General features: G+C 42.3%; 1 protein-coding gene across 2 annotated transcripts; it reads left to right on the top strand.

Moving 5' to 3' along the window:
• Nucleotides 1–34: 34 nt before the first annotated feature.
• LOC134426469 (interleukin-9 receptor-like) lies at nt 35–16,375 on the top strand. Of its 2 annotated transcripts, XM_063171491.1 has the most exons (10): nt 2,196–2,220; nt 2,349–2,466; nt 8,102–8,192; nt 8,586–8,694; nt 9,928–10,121; nt 10,803–10,948; nt 11,260–11,434; nt 11,673–11,787; nt 12,792–12,876; nt 13,353–16,375. In XM_063171491.1, the coding sequence occupies exons 3-10, from the start codon at nt 8,114–8,116 to the stop codon at nt 13,890–13,892; spliced, it is 1,443 nt and encodes a 480-aa protein (XP_063027561.1). In that variant the 5' UTR covers nt 2,196–2,220; nt 2,349–2,466; nt 8,102–8,113; the 3' UTR covers nt 13,893–16,375. The 2 variants fall into 2 exon arrangements, with proteins under 2 accessions (XP_063027560.1, XP_063027561.1); XM_063171490.1 differs by lacking the exon at nt 2,349–2,466 and having other exon boundaries at nt 35–2,220.
• The last annotated feature ends 2,091 nt before the right edge of the window (nt 16,376–18,466 follow it).

Raw genomic sequence — 18,466 nt, 5'->3', positions numbered from 1 at the left:
ACCTGGATATGCCTGCCACTTCTGCCTTGGACTTGCTCTGCTGCAGTTAACAGGTCAGTAGGACAAATTTTGAGCAATTTCTGCTAGCTAATAAAGCCAAATATGAAACTGCACTGTAACCTTGAATCCGTTTTTCTCTCTGGCATCTCCATATCTCTGATTTGTCCAGGATACATGTCTTAAAAAGTCACTGAAGAGTAATACTGAAATTGAATGTGAAGACCTTCATCTTACATAGATATAGTGCTACTAACCCATAGACTGCTTGGCTCCAGGTCGTATCTTGAGAGAACCTTTGTGGTGAATGATGCATGTTTGCAGTGTAGTAATAATCTGTTGTTGCTGTGTTACCAATAAACTCCCTTCCCTCACCCCTTTCTCTTACCTGAGACTATAGGCAACCCCACAGCTCCCTAAACTGGGGAGAGCACTGTAGTAAAGAGAAGTTGTTTTTTTCATATGTGAGTGCTGAGACAGTACTGCACTGCAAACTCTGGTTTGATTGTTCAGATCTGCCATGGTATTTTTTATGTTGATTTTGGACCTACATGACTTAGTTTTGTCCATGTAGTTATTACTCCCCCAGTACATCCCTAGCTCAGTGGCTTCCTGGGTACTGCTCTGAGATATATTAGCTTCTTTGGTTTCTTCCCTCCTTATTTTCCATTTTTCTTGTCATGTGCTGTGCTAAGTCATAGGAATAGCTGTCTTCATGTGCTGATGCATGCTCCCTGCTGCTACTGGTCCCTCACATGCCCTCCACAAGGCAGCAGAGAATCCAGCCGAGAATCACCCCAGCTCCACTGCCCTGAAGAGCTGAGTGCCCCACACTATCCTATGAGGGCAGCTTGCATTGGGATCATGTTGATGCAAATGTGTACTGGACCAGAAGCATTTCTGGTGGTCTCAGCACTGTCTTCTGCAGCTTCATCTTGCAGCTCTTTTCACTTCAGAAACTACACTGTGGTAACTGACCCCAGGCTGCTTAAAGGAGAAACTCGCTTGTTTTTCTGGGGCCCTTTACATCTCAGTCCTGTGTGCTCTGTTTCCATTTGTATTGATAGCCCCAGAACTGCTGAAGGAACTGTTTCTGTTACTGGAACACTGTGCAGCTGTACATCTGATAGATGGTGGTGGTTCGGAGTTATGTTGGGCTGGAAATTATCTCTGCTCACCCTAGGAGGCAGACTTCATGAACAAGTGTGTGACACAAGCGTATTAAAATAAGGGAAGTAGTTCCCTTTGAAGCAATGTATAACAATTAAGCTTTTGGTCAGGGAGTTGTCACTGTGGATGTGGAGGGGTTTGAGGTGGGGGGTTTTCAAAGCCTCTCAGGAGCAAACTGCGAATGTCCCTGATCTAGCAGTTCTGATTTGGAATTTTTTTTCCCCACAAACATGGGGCTTTTTGAATAGGGTCAAAAGGCAGGTACTGGGAGAAGCACCACAATCCATTCTGATGTACCAATTTGGAAATGTCCATCTCCATTTCTGCATGGCCCCTGCCTCCCTGTCTCTTGGCCACAGAAGCTGATACTGACAGACTGTTAGTCTGTTCTTTGACTGCTTCTCTCTCTCTGTTCTCTCACTAGACCCGTGTACAAGACTGTCTTGATGGATTCCTGGCTGTAACACTGCCATTGCATCACTGCTGCTGGGCATGGGAAGATCTGTTCCTTACACACGCTAGGATCAGGACAAGGAAGCACTGCAATGGTTGTTTGCCTTCGCTTCCAGAGCTGCCCTTTGAGCACAGTGCAGCAATCAGCTGTGGAAGAAGGACAGGGCAGGGAAGCTCAGGGATGCTGCAGGGGTCTGAGCACAGTTGGGCACAGGTCTTGGCTGGAGGCAGTTTAGCCCCACATCCACACAGGGCTAGGAAATGTCTTTAGGTCACTTAGAAAGTTATTTTGTTGACCTATTTATATAAAAGTTGCAAGTAGATACTTTTCTATTCAGCAAATTACTTGCCCTTTTAAATGTTAATGCTTTGGCAGAAATTCCTTTTCTCCATGAGTAATGAGAAATTACATATATAGCTATTTTAACTGAATCTGATAATCAGAGCAGTTTTTCATTGGTTCTTGAGATTATCTTTAAAATCAGGCACAGTAAGCTCTGTTTTATTATGCCACTATTGCTACTGCCTGATCATCAAACCACACAGTTTGAACTATCAAGGGACAGAAGCAGAGTGAAAAGTGACATTTCTTTTTTGCTGGTAAGACAGTTTACCATATTTCTGTTCTATGCATTCCAGTATGTAATGTTAGGGGATGTCTATTGAGCAATATATTAAAACATATTTCTTTATCTAAATGTGGAATTCTATATTGTTTCTTGAACTAGGAGCTTGAAGACCAGAAGTGTTTTTGCACTTTTGTTCTGATAGTTTGCTGAGCACAAAACACCACTGTTGCAATAATTCTGATGGATTGTGCTTGAAAGAAGGGCCATCTTGAACAAGGTACTCCTCTCTGACTGCAAGAGTTGAATGTAAAGGAATTCAGCCAAAATAGTCCTTACTGTTTGAGACTTTGCAGATATGAGCATACTTTTTAAATGTGTGTGTACATATATATGTGTGTGTGTGTGTGTGTATGAATATTGCTTTATTGCAATCATCATCTGAAGCAGCTTTCTTTCTGGGATCCAAGTATATCCCATCTAAAAGTACGTGGCCGTTTGTGGGCATCAAATTGTTGGGAAAATGGCACTCTAAAGATGAAGAGAGAAAAAGGCTTATTATATGGGGTTCTCTTGGATAATCTGTGCAGATAAGAAAATCCAACTACTTTTTCCTTATTCCCCAGGTTAAGTCTCACATGACCCTGTTGTGCACATTTGATGTGTTTCTGTCAAACGTGTGCTTAGAGGCCTAGATATTCAGAAGGTAGATAAGGTATCACTAATTTTTCTTTAAGGACCTACAAAAGTATTTTCTTATAGGCAGGGATGATTGTTTGCAATGGGTACCCCTCCTAGTGCGCATACTAGCATGGCAGATTGCTCTGGAGACTCTGCACTTTGGGTAATCTTTGTGGATGAAGGGGTGTACCTGTTGGTACAGACATGTTATTGCCTGTCACTGTTTTACTTTGTTGGTGCTAGTCAGTGTCCTGTCTTTAGTGCCTGTTAGTGCTGCCTCTGGAAGAGACGTAAGCAAAGGAAGGGATTATGGAAGGGAAGGGATTATGGCCAAGGGAGAGCAAGTCGTTTATGACTAATTGCTAAAATGTAAGGAATGGAAACTGAGCATTCAAGGGTGCAGATCTGCTGTGTCTGCTCCCACTGTGCACCACTCATTGTATCAGAATATTCTGGAATGGCTTCAGCTGGAAGGGATCTTCAAACCCTCTGCCATGGGCAGCAACATGTTCTACTAGACCAGGTTGCTCCAAGCCCCACCCAACCTGGAACACCTCCAGGGATGGGGTAGGAATGTCTTTTCTGGACAACTTGTGCCAGTGTCTCATTGCCCTCACAGGGAAAAATTGCTGCACAATACCCCATGTAACCCTGGCCTCTGCTTGTTGGAAGCCATTCCCCCTTGCCCCATCACTACATGCCCATCTCCAGCTTTCTTATAGCTCTTTTATATATTGGAAGGGACTCTAAGTTCTCCTGGATCCTTCTCTTTTCCAATATGAAGAAGCCCAGCTCTCATCCTGTCTGCATAGCAGAGGGACTCCAGTTCTCTGATCATCTCTTTGGCCTCCTCCAGATTTGCTCTAGCAACTCCATGCCCTTCTTATGTTGAGGACCCCAGAATTGGACACAGTGGGGGTCTCACAAAAGCAGAGTAGAGAGGTAGAATCCTCTCCCTTAATCTGCTGGTCATGCTGCTTTTGATGCAGCCCAGGATACAACGGGCTTTCTGGGCTGCAAGCATGCATTGCTAGACTTTGTCAAGTGTCTTATCAGTATTAGAATCTTGCTCTGGGAGTGAGAACAAGCAAAACACATTTTGAAAGAGTCTAGAGCCACTGCCAAATCAGAGCCTGAAGTTTCTGACTTTGTCTGAGATATAGGTGAGCATACAAGATCATGTGAATGAGCTGCAAGAAGAAAAATTTACATTGATTAAGCAACAGACCTTATAAAAATGTTGATGTCAGAAGTGGAATAAAGCCTAGAACTCCCAGCTGTCTGCTATGGGCTGGCATATAACATCATGTATCAAAGGATACCCAAGCATATTGAAGAATCTTATGCACGTATCTCCATGCGAAATCCTTACTTCATGTTTTATCAGGCTTTTGTAAACTGATCTTACTTGCAGCCATCCAAGAGTCAGAGACACAAAAATCCTATTTTATGTCCATCCCTTTGAGCCCATTACATTTATCTACACATTTCTTCTATCTCTTTTCTCTATCTCATCAAGCATAAGCTTCTTGTCCCCACTTTTGAAGTCACTGACAGCTTCTTCTTGTCTTCCTGTCATCTCTCACTTCCCTATCTAGAAGTTAACTCTATGATGTTAGAGTTATGTTTAACTAGATCATTAAATCTACTTCTCCTAATCATCCTCCATACTACTGCTTGCACATTGAAGGTGCTGCTTACAATTCTCTTGGGCTACATCAACCTTATTCTTCAAGTTTCCCTGTAAAGCTCTGCTTTACAGAGTTTCTGAAATCTAGATGATATCTAGGCTACCCACATGCTGAGACTGTGTTGTCAATGCTTGCACTACTTCCTCTCTCAGTGGTATCTGTCAAATAATTTATTTTACCTTATAAATTCTTATGAGAAAATGTTATCTTTTTATTGTGTGTTCAACTGGACCCCAAATCTGGGAGTAAATCCCAGAATATTAATTTCTGGTGATAGATTTAGCAATAGCAGTCAGTCATTTGTCTTTCCGTTAATAAGCAGTTGAGAGCATTTGGAAAATCTGTGTTGTACAAATTCTAATTAAAATTACTTAAAATTGCTTTTGGGAAGTGTAGACAGGAACCACAGGACAGGAGGGGAAAGGCACAGATACAAGGCCTCATTTCCTTGAGCAGATAACAGGCAGAATTCTGCCCTGGAAACATACAGAAAGGATGGAAACACCATTGCAACCAACTTGAGACCACTTTGGAAATCAAGGTCATTACCACCTCCTGGTGCTGATAGACTGCTGGCAGCATACCTGATGTATCATTTCAGGGCATCATCTCAGAAATTTTGTCTCTTCCTGCAGAGTGAAGGTGGTTCTCCTTTCTTTCTTTGTAGTTCTCATACAGCTTTTCTACCTTCACCGCAACTTTGTAGTGCTGCAGAAACTGGACATTAGAAAACAAGAAAGCAGCAAGCAGTCTGGCCCCCAAGACATCCGGCTAAGAAGTTGATTTGTCTTCCACTGCTAGAAGCTGCTGTAATTCTACCTGCGCTGCTAGCACTGGGCTTCCTTCTGAGCTAATAGGAAGACTACAAGTCTTGCACATGTTTAGGCGAGAGGTTTCAGCAATAAAGATAGCTCCCCTTTGTAAAAATTCTTCATTTCTGTCTAATTGTATCTACCTTCAGTGTCCAACTACTGGACGCTTTCCAAATTTCTCTCGTAGATTTAAAAAAGAAGAAAAAACATACTTTTCTCCTACCTGAAATCATCTTCTCATGTAAGGTACTTATGGCTGGTGTGAAATGACTACTTAGCCTTTCCTTTGGCTAAGTTAAAAAGATTTACTTGGTCTATAACTGTTGATTTCTGAGTAAAGTTATCCAGGACTAAATCATTCACATCTCCCTTTTCAGAAGCATTTTCATATTGACAGCAATTTTTTATTTAAAGCATTGATTCCAACAGAAGAAATTAATTAATAGTTTCTCAAATGCTACATGTAGCTGCAATAACTTTTCTTTTAATTTATATGTATCCAAAGTCTCTATGTTAGCTCCTGTAATTGTATTAATGTACTGCAGAATCTCATTCAGCTTGTTATGTGCTACTTCTTGAAATTATTTTCTGGTAAGTCTTTCAGAATTCAGTGCTCCGTGACCTAATTATGACTAACGTTTATGGCTTCTAACACAAAAATTTGCATTTAAACATGCTGTATTTGCCTCCAGAAGAGCCAGAGAGCCAGAAATGTCTAACACATTTCAAACGTTGCAGAACTGAACAAAGAACTTCTTGCGTGGGAGTGGGGAGAGTTTATCAAATTAGTAGCAATTACCTGGAAACATTCTGTCTTGGTTTACTTATCTTGACCTAAGTTTGTTTGTTTGTGTGCCTGAACACAACTTCTTGTAAGCACACGAATAATTCTACTTAATGCAGCTCTTTCTATTTCATATTTAGTCAGAATTGCTGTATTTATCACAGGCACCATAAGCAAACCTGATTAGAATGATAAGCACAAGAGACTTCATGCCTCCCAGCCTCCCAGCTAAAATCAGCTAATGGTGACACTTCCTCTTAACAACCCCCACCCTGAAGAAAGTCTGCAGCAAAACAGGATATTTATGAAAAACCCGTAACTGAAGAGGTGGTGAAATGAAAGCCAGAAATACTCCTTTTCTCTTGATCAGTTTCTGAAACATTGTAATTATTTTACAATTTAATTCAGACAAGGGGAACTATAGACAGGCATAATCACGTGCAAGAAGTTATACATGGATGCTGTTGTCTAGCTTTGAGAAATTCATGACTGGAAGGATATTCTTGGTTATGGATCAGGTGGCTTAATCTCTTCAGTGAAACAATCCTAATGATTACTATATCACAGCCCTTGGTAAGCATAGGGTTTTTCTTGCACACTTCTATTCAAGACTGCTTCAGATCCTTTGTTGGTTAGAAATCATAATATTATTCTATAGTCAGGCTATACACACTTGGTCCTGTGCTAATGCTGTACTTATTTTTTTCTCCTATCCTGACATTCCTTCCCTTTTCCCCAGCTTCTAGTGAAAGAGAGATCATAATCTCTGGCAAGTTTTGTTTGGTATTGTTTTTTCTTTTTTTTTTTTCTTATAGTAATTAACTCAAGCTCTTTTGAGACTGAACATTCCACCCTCTTGTTACCCCAGCTGTAAAGCTCAGTTCAGTGTCTGTGCTGGTCGAGTAGTGCAAACATTGTTCCTTCAATATTTTTTTTTACTTTCAAGAAGCTGTTTTTGTTTATACTGATTAGTGGTCTCTGTCTACAAACTCACTCTAAGTTTTCTGGGTTTCAGGCTCTTTGGAGCAGCCCTCTCCTTGCAGTGGTGTTGGGCTCATTTGCTGTGCTCAGGTAACAGCAAATAATGCAAACTGGAAACATCTTTTTAAAACACCACATATTGCTACATATATCCATAGGTCCATATTCTTCATATTGCGTGTTGCCAAAAAATCATCAAATCAGAAACTTTTAGTGAAAAAGTGTAATTTTAAATTAAAACTTCATCAGGAGACAATTCAGAGAATTGAATTTTTGGTTAAAAAGAAAGAGAGTGAGCCCACAATAACCTTGTAGAGATGTAGAGTTCCATATTGTGGAAGATGTTCTTCAAACATCCTTGCATAACCCTTCAGTGATTTGGGATAATGACTAGGCCCTAAGTATTCTATATCTCCCAATGAGTGCTTTGACCAGCATCCTATCTGTTACTCTCTGTGTCCTTTCTCTGAATACGCAGAAATAACGTTGCTCCAGGAGGCCTGTGAGCTGCAAATGTCTGGAGGCTGAGAATGCTCAGAGAGGAGCATGGATGCTCTACTACTATGATTCTCTCTAAGCATCTGGTTTTGACTATGGTCAGAAACAGGATTTGGGGAAACATGAACATTGGTTCCAACCCACTGTGGCTCTCTGCTGCTCTTCAATTGTCACAAACCACATGACAAAAATGCAGGAAGAAAGAAAGATAGAACACCCACACCGTCTCCCACCCTTGATAAAATTGCAGGAATTGTAGATTTCCTTTCAAGCAGGTGGTGCTTTAGTGCAAAGTACTATTTACTGCTATGGGAAGAACAGTTCCTACAGAAGAAATTATATGGCTGAGTTGGTGCCCTCTCTGGTTCAGGATCAGCTTTGGTCAGGCTGGCAGAAGTATGCAGCTAACGATTCAACCCACTGGTAGAAATACCAACAAAACTGGTCTGAATTATTATTCTGTTCTAGATACTATCTGGAATGGGAGGAGTTGTGTGGCCTTTGGGGCTCCAGCTGTGCATTGCTGCTGCGCTGCTCTTTGGCGGAGGAAGAGGGAGAGGTAAGAGAAGATCTGGAATAGGTCCACTGCACAAAGACAGGCACACATCTGAGCTCATTTTTCATTCACAGACCCTTCGGTTTGCAATCCAAGGTCTTGTGACTACCCTGTCACAAGAGCCAGTACAGCTGGCTGACAATGCCGGGGCTGGGGGACTGAGCTAGGACAAGCTGGGCACCAGAAAAAGTGTAGCCACTGCCCAAGGTCCCTGCCCTAAGATCTTACACTCATCTCATGCAGTGAAGTGTGTTACAACAGAGTAAGAACATGATGAGGAAGATCTGATGCAGTGTCAGCAAATGAAGTACTAGCAAGAAATGCATTTATTTGGTGCGCTGAGCAAGGCATCATCCAGTGATGTATGAATCCAATTCTGGTCTCCTTCCTCTGCAGAGCTCTCTGGCAGCCTGAGCTGCCTGAATAACTACATGACTACCGTGAGCTGCATGTGGGTAACGGAGAAGCCCATGGGCAATGGACCTTTCCACCTGCATTTCAGCAAGTAAGAACTGCACACCAAGAGCTGTCTGTGGCAGCCCCAGCTCTGGCTTGGACAGGGCAGTACGGAGAAGCAGAGATGGAGCCCAGCTGTGGGCTTTACTCCCTCAACAGCAGGACACCTGTGGCACAGCCAGCTCTGCCACCCCATCACCCCAGGCCTCAGAAGCTGATCTCTACTGTGGCACCACAGCCTCAGGGGCCACAGCAGCCAAGGGCACATGACTGCATGGTCTCCTGTCAGCTGTGGGCTCTCCATCTGTTCAGTGAACCATTCTGGCAGGCATCTCAGAGCAGAGAACCTTTCCTTCCCAGCCTCTGGGTCCCCATGACCTGGGAACTTACAGAGGCCATCCTATGTAAATCTGTCTAATCATCTTCTAATAATTTCTTTGCTTTTTGCTTAGAAATTAAACACCTGATGATTTAATGTATATTATATATATAGATACAAGTAATAATCTTTAATACGAGATTTAGAATATTATCTGAATAATTTTTCCTCTAATAGAAGAAATCAGGGGAATAGTTTGCTAACTGATAGGACAACTTGAGTTTAATGTATTTATGTTATGTAGAAACATTGACTTGACCACCAGTAACTATTATATGATGGTAAGCCACTCTGAGTTAGATGCCTTATATTCTGCTACAGTTAAGTAAAAAATAGCCTAACTCTTATTAATACTAGATTTTAAATCTATGGAAAGAGGGACAAGCTGATAAACTGTGATATCCCAGTTTCCTGTGGGATCACATGCAATGTGAAAAAATTGCTAATGAATGGCTAAACTACAAAAAGGCAAAGCAACTTCGAACATACTTTGCTGTCAGTACTGGTTTGTTTGTAGTGAAAGAGGACTTAATGTACAGCTTATTGTTACCTTTGTGCCATGCACTTGTAACCAACTGTCCATCCACTCCGTCCCCCAACCCACCTGCTTTCCTGCAGTTACAGCAGCTCTCTCACTTTCAGAGGGAGCAGGGAACAGCTACCAGATGCTATGTGTAGCTTCTGTGAGATCTGGTGCTCTCAGATCTGGTGCTGTCAGTAGTAAGGTTATAAAGGTGTCTTCTTCCTGTCCTGCCCTGCCATTCATCCAGCCAGCTGGTTTGCTTGCTGTCTGCACTAAAGAGGTTCATGGTCTTCCAGAGTGTGGTGCTGTGCTAAGGTGCCACACATGCATAAATTGAAAAGCACTTTTAAAAGAAACTTTCAGCCTTTTTATTTTTCTAGCCTCTGGTCAAAGGGCCACAACGCCAGCTGCAAACTGACTGCCACAGAGAGCATGCAGAATAAGTACCACTGCACAATTCATTTAGCCAGCCAGATCTTGGAAACAGATGGTTATAGAGTCTCTCTCCAGGGAAACTTCTTTGGATGTAATCAGACATACGTGGCCTTTCTAGAGTACAACCCCCGCAAGCACAGTAAGTATGGACAGCTGAGAGCTGAGGTTCTGCCCAGCAGCTTCAGGATAGGTCTGATATGCTGCCTAACAAAGGATGCCTCAAAGATAGCAAGGGAAAACAATGAGAACAATCAAGTCTGCAAATCCCCAGAGATTGCACTGTGTGAACTGCATCAGTAAGGATGCAGTCACTGAGTCTCTCCATCCTGACTTTTCCCAGACTTCAGAGGGGCTGGCTCTGGAGCACCATTCAACAATACTTCTCATCTGCATCATGTTTTCTTGTGCCCTGGGTAATTTGCAATTGGATTGCTTCAATTATTTGTTTGTTTTGTTTAATTTTCTCTAAGAAATTATGTAATGAGGAGTCATGGATTTTAACGGAGTGTCCCATGGCCTGGTACCAGGGAGAAATTCTCAAAACCTGTCCATATTTGTGGTATGTTGTAAGGGCAGAATGTGATATCCAGAGTGGTTCTTTGCTTGCAAGATTAACCCTAGGGACTACTGGAGTTATCCTTAATTTATGTCAGATCTGTAGCTGTTCTGATGCTGTAAGATAACTTGGTCTACTGCTAGTGTTAGTATCCCTCTTTGGACTCAGCTTTATCTTCCATTATTTCAGTCACCCTAATATCATGCATTTTCTTTTGTGGTGTCCCAAACACTGTGAAAAAAACCCCACCTCCTCTATTTGCAGTAAAACTTGATCCACCTTTGAACATCCAGAGCAATGCCACTGCCAGCAAGTGCCAGATATGGTGGAGTGTGTGGAATGTGCCTTGGTATCTCTCTGAAATTCTCCAATATGAGTTGCAGTATAAGGAGTACAGCATGTCCTGGGAGGTAACTGGATGAGGCATACAGTGATCCTACCTTTTCCTTTGGGTACAATGGCCTTGCCACTGAGCTCTGCCAGCTGGCTTAAGATGGCCTTTCTGGTTTCCCATACTAAGGCTGAGAGATTTTACATTAAACATCAATACTGAATTCTCCTTCTTATGAACCCTGCATCATTATTCAGGCCCTCTTCTTGCATCTAAGAAAAGAAAACATGGAGAAGAAAAGAGAAGGGAAAAACCAACAAAAAAAGATTATTTAAAAGACCATCCTTTTGCCCAATCTCATTAACAGCAATGCTTTGTAACACTTTGCAGGTTGCAATGAACAAGACACTGCCCAGTTCACTGCCACAAGTAGAAATTGAAGCCACAGAGCTTCGCAGTGGCATTGCTTATGCTGCAAGAGTTCGCTGCAAAGTTTCTGAAAATGAGAATTCATACCACAGTCAATGGAGTGAGTGGAGCCAGACAACAGTGTTTAAAAAAGCAGGTACAAAGATTTTTCATCTCATTTCATTTCTTTTAATGTCCATGTTAAAAATAAAAAATAAAAAAGTGGTAAAATGAAGCTTTTCGAATCAGAGCTAGCTTTCTTCAATTATTCATAGCCAAATTATTTTCCTTAAGGCCTTTAGCTGCCTGTTTCATTTGCAATCCTTGGTTATTTGGGGTTCTATCTTGACTTCCTGACTTTTTATTAAAAATTTTTGTGCTGATTCTATTTCTAGATGTCCCCAAAGTCTCTGAAAAGATTCTAAATATCAAAACTATGCAGTACTTGTTCATTCCTCTGAGTTTTGGCACTCTACTCTATTTATTCTGGAACTGCAAACTTTCCTCAAGGTATGTGATTTTCAATAAGTTCCCCTTGATCTTTATGGCCTGAAAAGGGTAAATCAAGAGTCATTACATTATTTTTCCTTCCTGTTTCTGCTGCACAGACTCAGTCATTTCCAAAAGGTCTTCTGGAATGTGACATGTTCCTTGGCTGATGATAGTTAATGACACACTATACAGTCCTTAAGGAGACCAAAATACCTTTGAGACTCCCAAATTTGACTGAAGTCCAAGGATGATGGTATCTTAAAGAAATTTAAGCACATGGAAATATTTGAAGTTTCATGTAGATAAATTAAAAGTGCAAGCACACAGCAACCCATAAAGGTTGTTAAACTAATGTCAAGCTACGTGTGATATTCCTGGCAGGACTCAGTAAGTAAAATACCAATAAAGGCAAAATAAACTGACTCTGATTCATTTGAGACCAAGTCACAGAGAGAAAAAAGTGGTTTTAGAACCTTGGTTTAAAAATCCTCTGTAATTTTTTATTCTGGCACAGGATAGGTACCTCTTTCTTTTTTACCTTGACATACATTATTATGCTCCATATACACATTTTTCGTAGAGAAACAGAATACATTATGTCCACATGATAAAACATTTTTATAGGATAGACTCCAATAAAGGGGCAAGGATATCTGGCAGAATTTCTCTGTTTAAATGTAATGAAACTAGAACTCTCTAAAATACTTTCAGAAACAGTGGTTTAGATTAAGTAAGCTGATAAGCAAATGCATAAACAGCTCAGTGTATATAATGAGTAATAGGCAAGTATATTAAGTTTGTGACATATTCCAAATAAACTTATGAGACTGTGCTTCAGGTTAGAAAAATTAAATGCATGCACAGGTGGCAAAAAAATAATTGCATGAGAAGTCAGAAATTATGATGAGTAGGCTTCTTGTGCAATCTTACTAACAAAGTGGGGTGGGGTTCATCTAGCCAGTGTCATGGAGACAGAATACAGAAAAAGTCTATTTTTTTTAAGTGGTGTTTTCTCACTTTAGGGCAAAAAGCCTCGCCTGCTTTAACATTCCCACGCCAGCTGCTTTCTTTCAGCCACTCTATAGTTTGCACAATGGGAATTTTAAGGTAAGAAATAAATCTCATTTCTTTCTTATGACCCTCTGTTTATGAGAGGAGGATTTTTTTTCTGGGATTAATAATTCTAGATCCTGAGCAGACTTACTGACACATGATTCTGATCTCCCTCAAAGGTTATAGTTTCTCATTTTGCTGCTTCCGCATAGTAGTTAACCACCAGAGCTTCTGTCCAGCCTCTTGCTCCTTAGAAGTGGAACGCCTCCAGTGGCTCCCAGTTCAGACTGAATGCAAAAGGTGCACCTTTTCAAAACCAAAGCAATACCAGCAGCTTGCATTATATTCTAGTGGTGTAATCTTGTAAAAATTTGTGAAATTAGCTGCTAGGTTTTTACCCTATTACTCTAACTTTACCTGTTGGATTTGCACTAAACATCTGGGTTATTGTGCCAAAGCTATATAAAGAAAGAAAATTTATTTTGGAGTAACTATGCAAAATGACCCAAACTTATTGATGCTTTCATTAGGACTGGGTTGGACTGAATGAGGCTTGTAGCCAGCTTGAAAGAGAAGAGGCCAGCAACTCAAGAAAAGTGAATGCAGATAGAGTTTCTGATCTAAACACCCAAGAACTGATTTCCCAAATCTCATTGAAACCTACAGGAAGCACAGATGTGGTTACTGCAGAAGAAAACTTTGCATTTGCCTCAGGTCCAAGCCAGCAGTATGTCCCCAGCAGGTACATAAGAGCAGAAGAGATAGAGATGTGGCCAGGACTATTGTTTGCACCAAACCATGCTGATGATACCATTGGCCCAAAATTCTCTGAAATAATTAAAGACAACCTTGAGAGCCCTAGTGTTGGAAGGAATTATCCCTCTCACTCACAGCATGGAAAAGGTGACTTTCTTATGCCTGGAGAATCTTTGGGGAAAAAAGATATGTCCTTCAGTGGTAGTGACTATTGTACTTTGTGTGACAATGATACCACAGGAGGTTTGATTTCTGCTGAACTACTGAAGCTTTCTAATCGCAATAGTCATGTTAAACATCAGAAAGACCAGTGACCTTCCCTGAAGAATACTGCCTACAAAGTTCCTTGTGCTCTCCTATCACCTCCCAAGCGGCACAAATGGGGACTGTGCAGACAGTTTCAAACATGTATAATTTTAAAACACATCCTCAATTTCTGTACTTCAGAAGAAGATTGTGACTAAGTCCCATGTCCAGCAAATACTACCCCTACAGGCATTCCCTAAATTAATCTCCTGGCTGCAAGATCCAGTAACCCTCTTGTCTAAGAAGGCAGCAGCAGACCTGCTGTTTTCCTCAGGAAGAACAATTATAGTTGTGTGCCTCTTGGAACCAGCAGTATTTTCAATATGATAAACCATGATTTAAATTCCATCCTTTTGTAAAAAATATTCATGATTTTTCACAAAATCGTGAGAAACTATTTTTGCTTAAGAAAGTAATTATGCTTCTTAATATGATATTGATGAATTAAAGGGATTCCTGATTTGATCAGAATTTGTAATTGCTCTGTTTAGAGATAATCAAACAGTAGCCCTTGTTCTTTATTATCTTGAATGGCTGTTACTTTTTATTTTGCAATAACTAAGCCTCATGTACTGCTTTAACAAAAATTTATTTCAAGGTTAAGTGGCTGGGCTGATTTAATAGAAAAAAAGTGAAAAATAAGAACAGCACAAATGACTTTTACTTAATCGCAGTACAGGCCAGGCCCACTGCCTCTCCAGAGCTTCTATTATTTCTCCAGAATTCATGAGTCCTTTGCCTATCTGCACAACAGGTACAGCCTTTGTGAGCTGAATCTCTGGAGGTTTACTTTCTGCCCTAGACACAGAAAATCCTATACTTGATTAATAATCTACCAAGCAGATTTTTGGAGTCTTAGTTCCATCTCTGAGATTTAATGGGCTCAACAGTTTTAGCAAACATACTGAGATATGTACATATACATCCAAACTAGCTGACACATCTATATACACAGTCACATACATTCCCTCCTCTTTGGAGTGCTTCCCTTGTTACTCTGGTGAGAGCACAGATTAGTTTAGACAAGGCAAAGAGAGATTTCATGTAGAAGAAACAAAGTGGGTCGAGACATACTTCCCCAAAAGTGTGCTAAACTGTTGTGAGCAGTCTTTATCTGTAAGAAAAAGAGGAACAGGTAGAGGAGTTAAGATCTGATTTGTGTGATGCCACAGGAGGTGATAGCAGTGATTAGTTTTCAGTGTCGTAAGCAAAGGGCATTTCTGATACCTGAAAAATATCCCATTTCTAACCCATTGGTGCTTTCTAACTTACAAAAATTATATTCAAGGGTGCTTCTATTACTCCGCCACAATCTAATGGCAAGAGAAGAACATGATGTTGCTGTCATTAACAGTTACTGTTATTTCCGCAGGATGAGAAAATCAGTAAAACAATGCCGCATAACAGGAGGATGTTGGTGATCCCAAACTTTTAGACCCTATAGCGCGGTTTGATGTATTGTCCCAATTTCAAATCTTCAAAATCTGAGGGACACTTTTTGAAATTGTCAGATCAATTGTATCTTAGATTCATCAGTTCTTGGCAGACGAGAACCTCGCAGACGAGGTGGGTTCCCCCCTTTCTTAGGAACATGTCTGCACAGAAATATAACCATTTTCATAAAATCTTGTTTTATTAATAAGGTATTCTGTACCGGCTGTATTAGCAAAATGAGAATGGGAACAATTATATTCAGATATGAGTAAGGAGAAGCAGGTCAGACTTCTATGGAAGGGAGAGTGCATTAAGGGAGTTTTCATTAATAAAGAAGCAAAAGAAAACTGAGATTGAATGTAGTCAGAAATTATTTGAGAGAAATGAAAATTCAAAGACTGTGCTGCTTGTGTCCATCAGGGCAAGATAGGAAGACTATAAGAACTGAGTCTGCAGATGATGACAGGCTGATGGTTGAAAGGCTGAAATGATATTCCAGCATCAGCAGTTCTCCAAGTGAAACCTCCTAAAAACTTTTAGCTGCTTCTGCTTTTATGGAATTACTTAAAAATATTAGTTGTTGCAACTAAAACCAAAAAGCCTCTTCTTTACAATTAGGTCTTTGGAAAAAGAAAGCCTCGTTTTTATGTAGCCACTGAAATACTACAAATTTTCTAAAGTCGTCCCCCCCCGCCCTTTTTGTTCCCGTTTCCTTTGTTTTTAAAATTTTTTGTACTTTTTTTGGTGTGTCATTTTTGAGACTGGTATTAGGTTTAAGCTATGGTTTTTCACAGCTTGTTCCAGAATCTCTGAACTATTCTAAGGCTGACTTTTGCCTCTAAGAGTGATATGTATCCTTCCAGTGGAAGATAGAGAACTACAGCCTAATAAGGAGACATACTATTGGCTATAGTCAAACCTGTGAAGCCTTTCATATCCTGGGACTACTAAGCACATGCTATTTGTATCACCTGCAACCAGAACAAAGTAGACAGCATTTTCCCCTTTTTCTTCTGTTGAGTTTTGTCAAAAGAAATTATTTTGGAAGATACTTAAATAGTGCTTGTAAGCCACTAAGGAGCTGGAAGTGTTCTGTGACAAAGATTTTGGTTTAATTGTAGATATGCATTTTGGTGGTGTGTTTGGGGGTTGTTGGGTTGGCTTGGTTTGATTTGTTTGTCTCACCTGGGACTTCTACTCACATAAACTGCCCAGGGCAGGGGGACTGTATTTAGCGTCCATCTATGTCTGAGGGACACAGCTTGTCTTCAGTTCTATTTTTATGTCACTTCCTGTATGGCCCCTGGGGGTGGGCTTCAGGTAGTTATATTTGGATAGCCCCCTAGGGTGGATGTGGTAGTGTCTCCCCACTCCCCAGGGCAGTGTCCCCTCCCCGGAGCAGTGTCCCCCTCCCCAGAGCAGTGTCCCCTCCCCACAGCAGTGTCCCCCCCCCCAGAGCAGTGTCCCCCCCCCCCGGAGCAGCGTCCCCCCCCCACAGCAGTGTCCCCCCCCCAGAGCAGTGTCCCCCTCCCCAGAGCAGTGTCCCCTCCCCAGGGCAGTGTCCCCTCTCTGGAGCAGTGTCCCCCCCCCCAGAGCAGTGTCCCCTCCCCAGGGCAGTGTCCCCTCTCTGGAGCAGTGTCCCCCCTCCCCAGAGCAGTGTCCCCTCCCCAGGGGGCAGTGTCCCCTCCCCAGAGCAGTGTCCCCTCCCCAGAGCAGTGTCCCCTCTCTGGAGCAGTGTCCCCCTCCCCAGAGCAGTGTCCCCTCCCCAGAGCAGTGTCCCCTCCCCAGGGCAGTGTCCCCTCCCCAGAGCAGTGTCCCCCCCCCCAGAGCAGTGTCCCCTCCCCAGAGCAGTGTCCCCCTCCCCAGGGCAGTGTCCCCTCTCTGGAGCAGTGTCCCCCCCCCCAGAGCAGTGTGTGTCCCCCCCAGAGCAGTGTCCCCTCCCCAGGGCAGTGTCCCCCCTCCCCAGGGCAGTGTCCCCTCCCCAGGGCAGTGTCCCCCCCCCCAGAGCAGTGTCCCCCCCCCCCAGAGCAGTGTCCCCTCCCCAGAGCAGTGTCCCCTCCCCAGGGCAGTGTCCCCCCCCCCAGAGCAGTGTCCCCCCCCCCAGAGCAGTGTCCCCCCCCCCCAGAGCAGTGTCCCCCCCCCAGGGCAGTGTCCCCCCCCCAGGGCAGTGTCCCCCCCCCCAGAGCAGTGTCCCCCCTCCCCAGGGCAGTGTCCCCCCCCCAGAGCAGTGTCCCCCCCCCCAGAGCAGTGTCCCCCCCCCAGAGCAGTGTCCCCCCCCCCCAGAGCAGTGTCCCCCCCCCCAGAGCAGTGTCCCCTCCCCAGGGCAGTGTGTCGTCCCCCCCCCAGCCCGGCCCGACGCCCCTCGGCGCGTGGCCGCCCCCTGCTGGCGGATCCCGGGCGGCTCCTCCCGCGTGCCTCCCCACAGGCAGCGTTGACTTCCCCCGATTCTCTCCAAATTCCTCACATCTTCCTCAAGGCATCATGCCTCGACTTGGAAATACTTATTCAACTGCATCCTCATTTGTTACATGAAGAATGAAATAAGTACTAGCTGCCGTTCTCCAATTCTGTATGTCATTACATGCTAAAATAGCATTTATTTGCAGTAACTCGCTATTAATTCATTACATAAATTCTGGTACCCTGTAGCTCTCACATCCTATTTCCTATAATGTTAGCAATATATTGCTAACAAACTATTATTTCAGAGTTTATATGAATACATTTGCTTTCTTTTTTGAAACACTTTACTTTGCACTCTATGTAATTCCATATTTGAGTGTATTTCACATATGTCAAAATATTTTTCCTCTTCATTTTTTTCTTCCCAAGTGACTAAAATCTTTCCCAGAAGAATATCACAAATCTTGTACACATACTTTCTATTTCATTATCAAAACTGATGAAAACATTGAATCAGATCAAGTTTGAGCCTGGAATGCTCCTTGAAATGCCATTCCACTTTAACAAGGAACTGCTAATGATTAGACTCAAACACATTATCAAAAAATTTAATAATTCATTACAAGACTAGCTGCTCCCATTTAGGTCAACTAGCTTCCTTAGTATTCCTTTAAAATTGAACTGTGTCAAAAATCTTGGCAAAGTCAAATTATAGACTACCTACCCTCTTAGCAGCAAGTAAACT

This window comes from Melospiza melodia, chromosome 18 (genome assembly GCF_035770615.1).
Source record: "Melospiza melodia melodia isolate bMelMel2 chromosome 18, bMelMel2.pri, whole genome shotgun sequence".
In the NCBI taxonomy this organism is placed as follows: domain Eukaryota; kingdom Metazoa; phylum Chordata; class Aves; order Passeriformes; family Passerellidae; genus Melospiza; species Melospiza melodia.
Note: the sequence above shows the minus strand (reverse complement) of the source record. Positions and strands in the feature narration are given on the sequence as shown.

Bases quoted from the DNA above. Each gene is read 5' to 3' on its own strand.
- LOC134426469 (XM_063171490.1), top strand. From the start codon at position 2,128: ATGCCACTATTGCTACTGCCTGATCATCAAACCACACAGTTTGAACTA. The intron at 11,435-11,672 runs GTACAAAGATTT...TTCTATTTCTAG, and splicing joins AACAGTGTTTAAAAAAGCAG to ATGTCCCCAAAGTCTCTGAA. The intron at 12,877-13,352 runs GTAAGAAATAAA...TGCTTTCATTAG, and splicing joins TGCACAATGGGAATTTTAAG to GACTGGGTTGGACTGAATGA.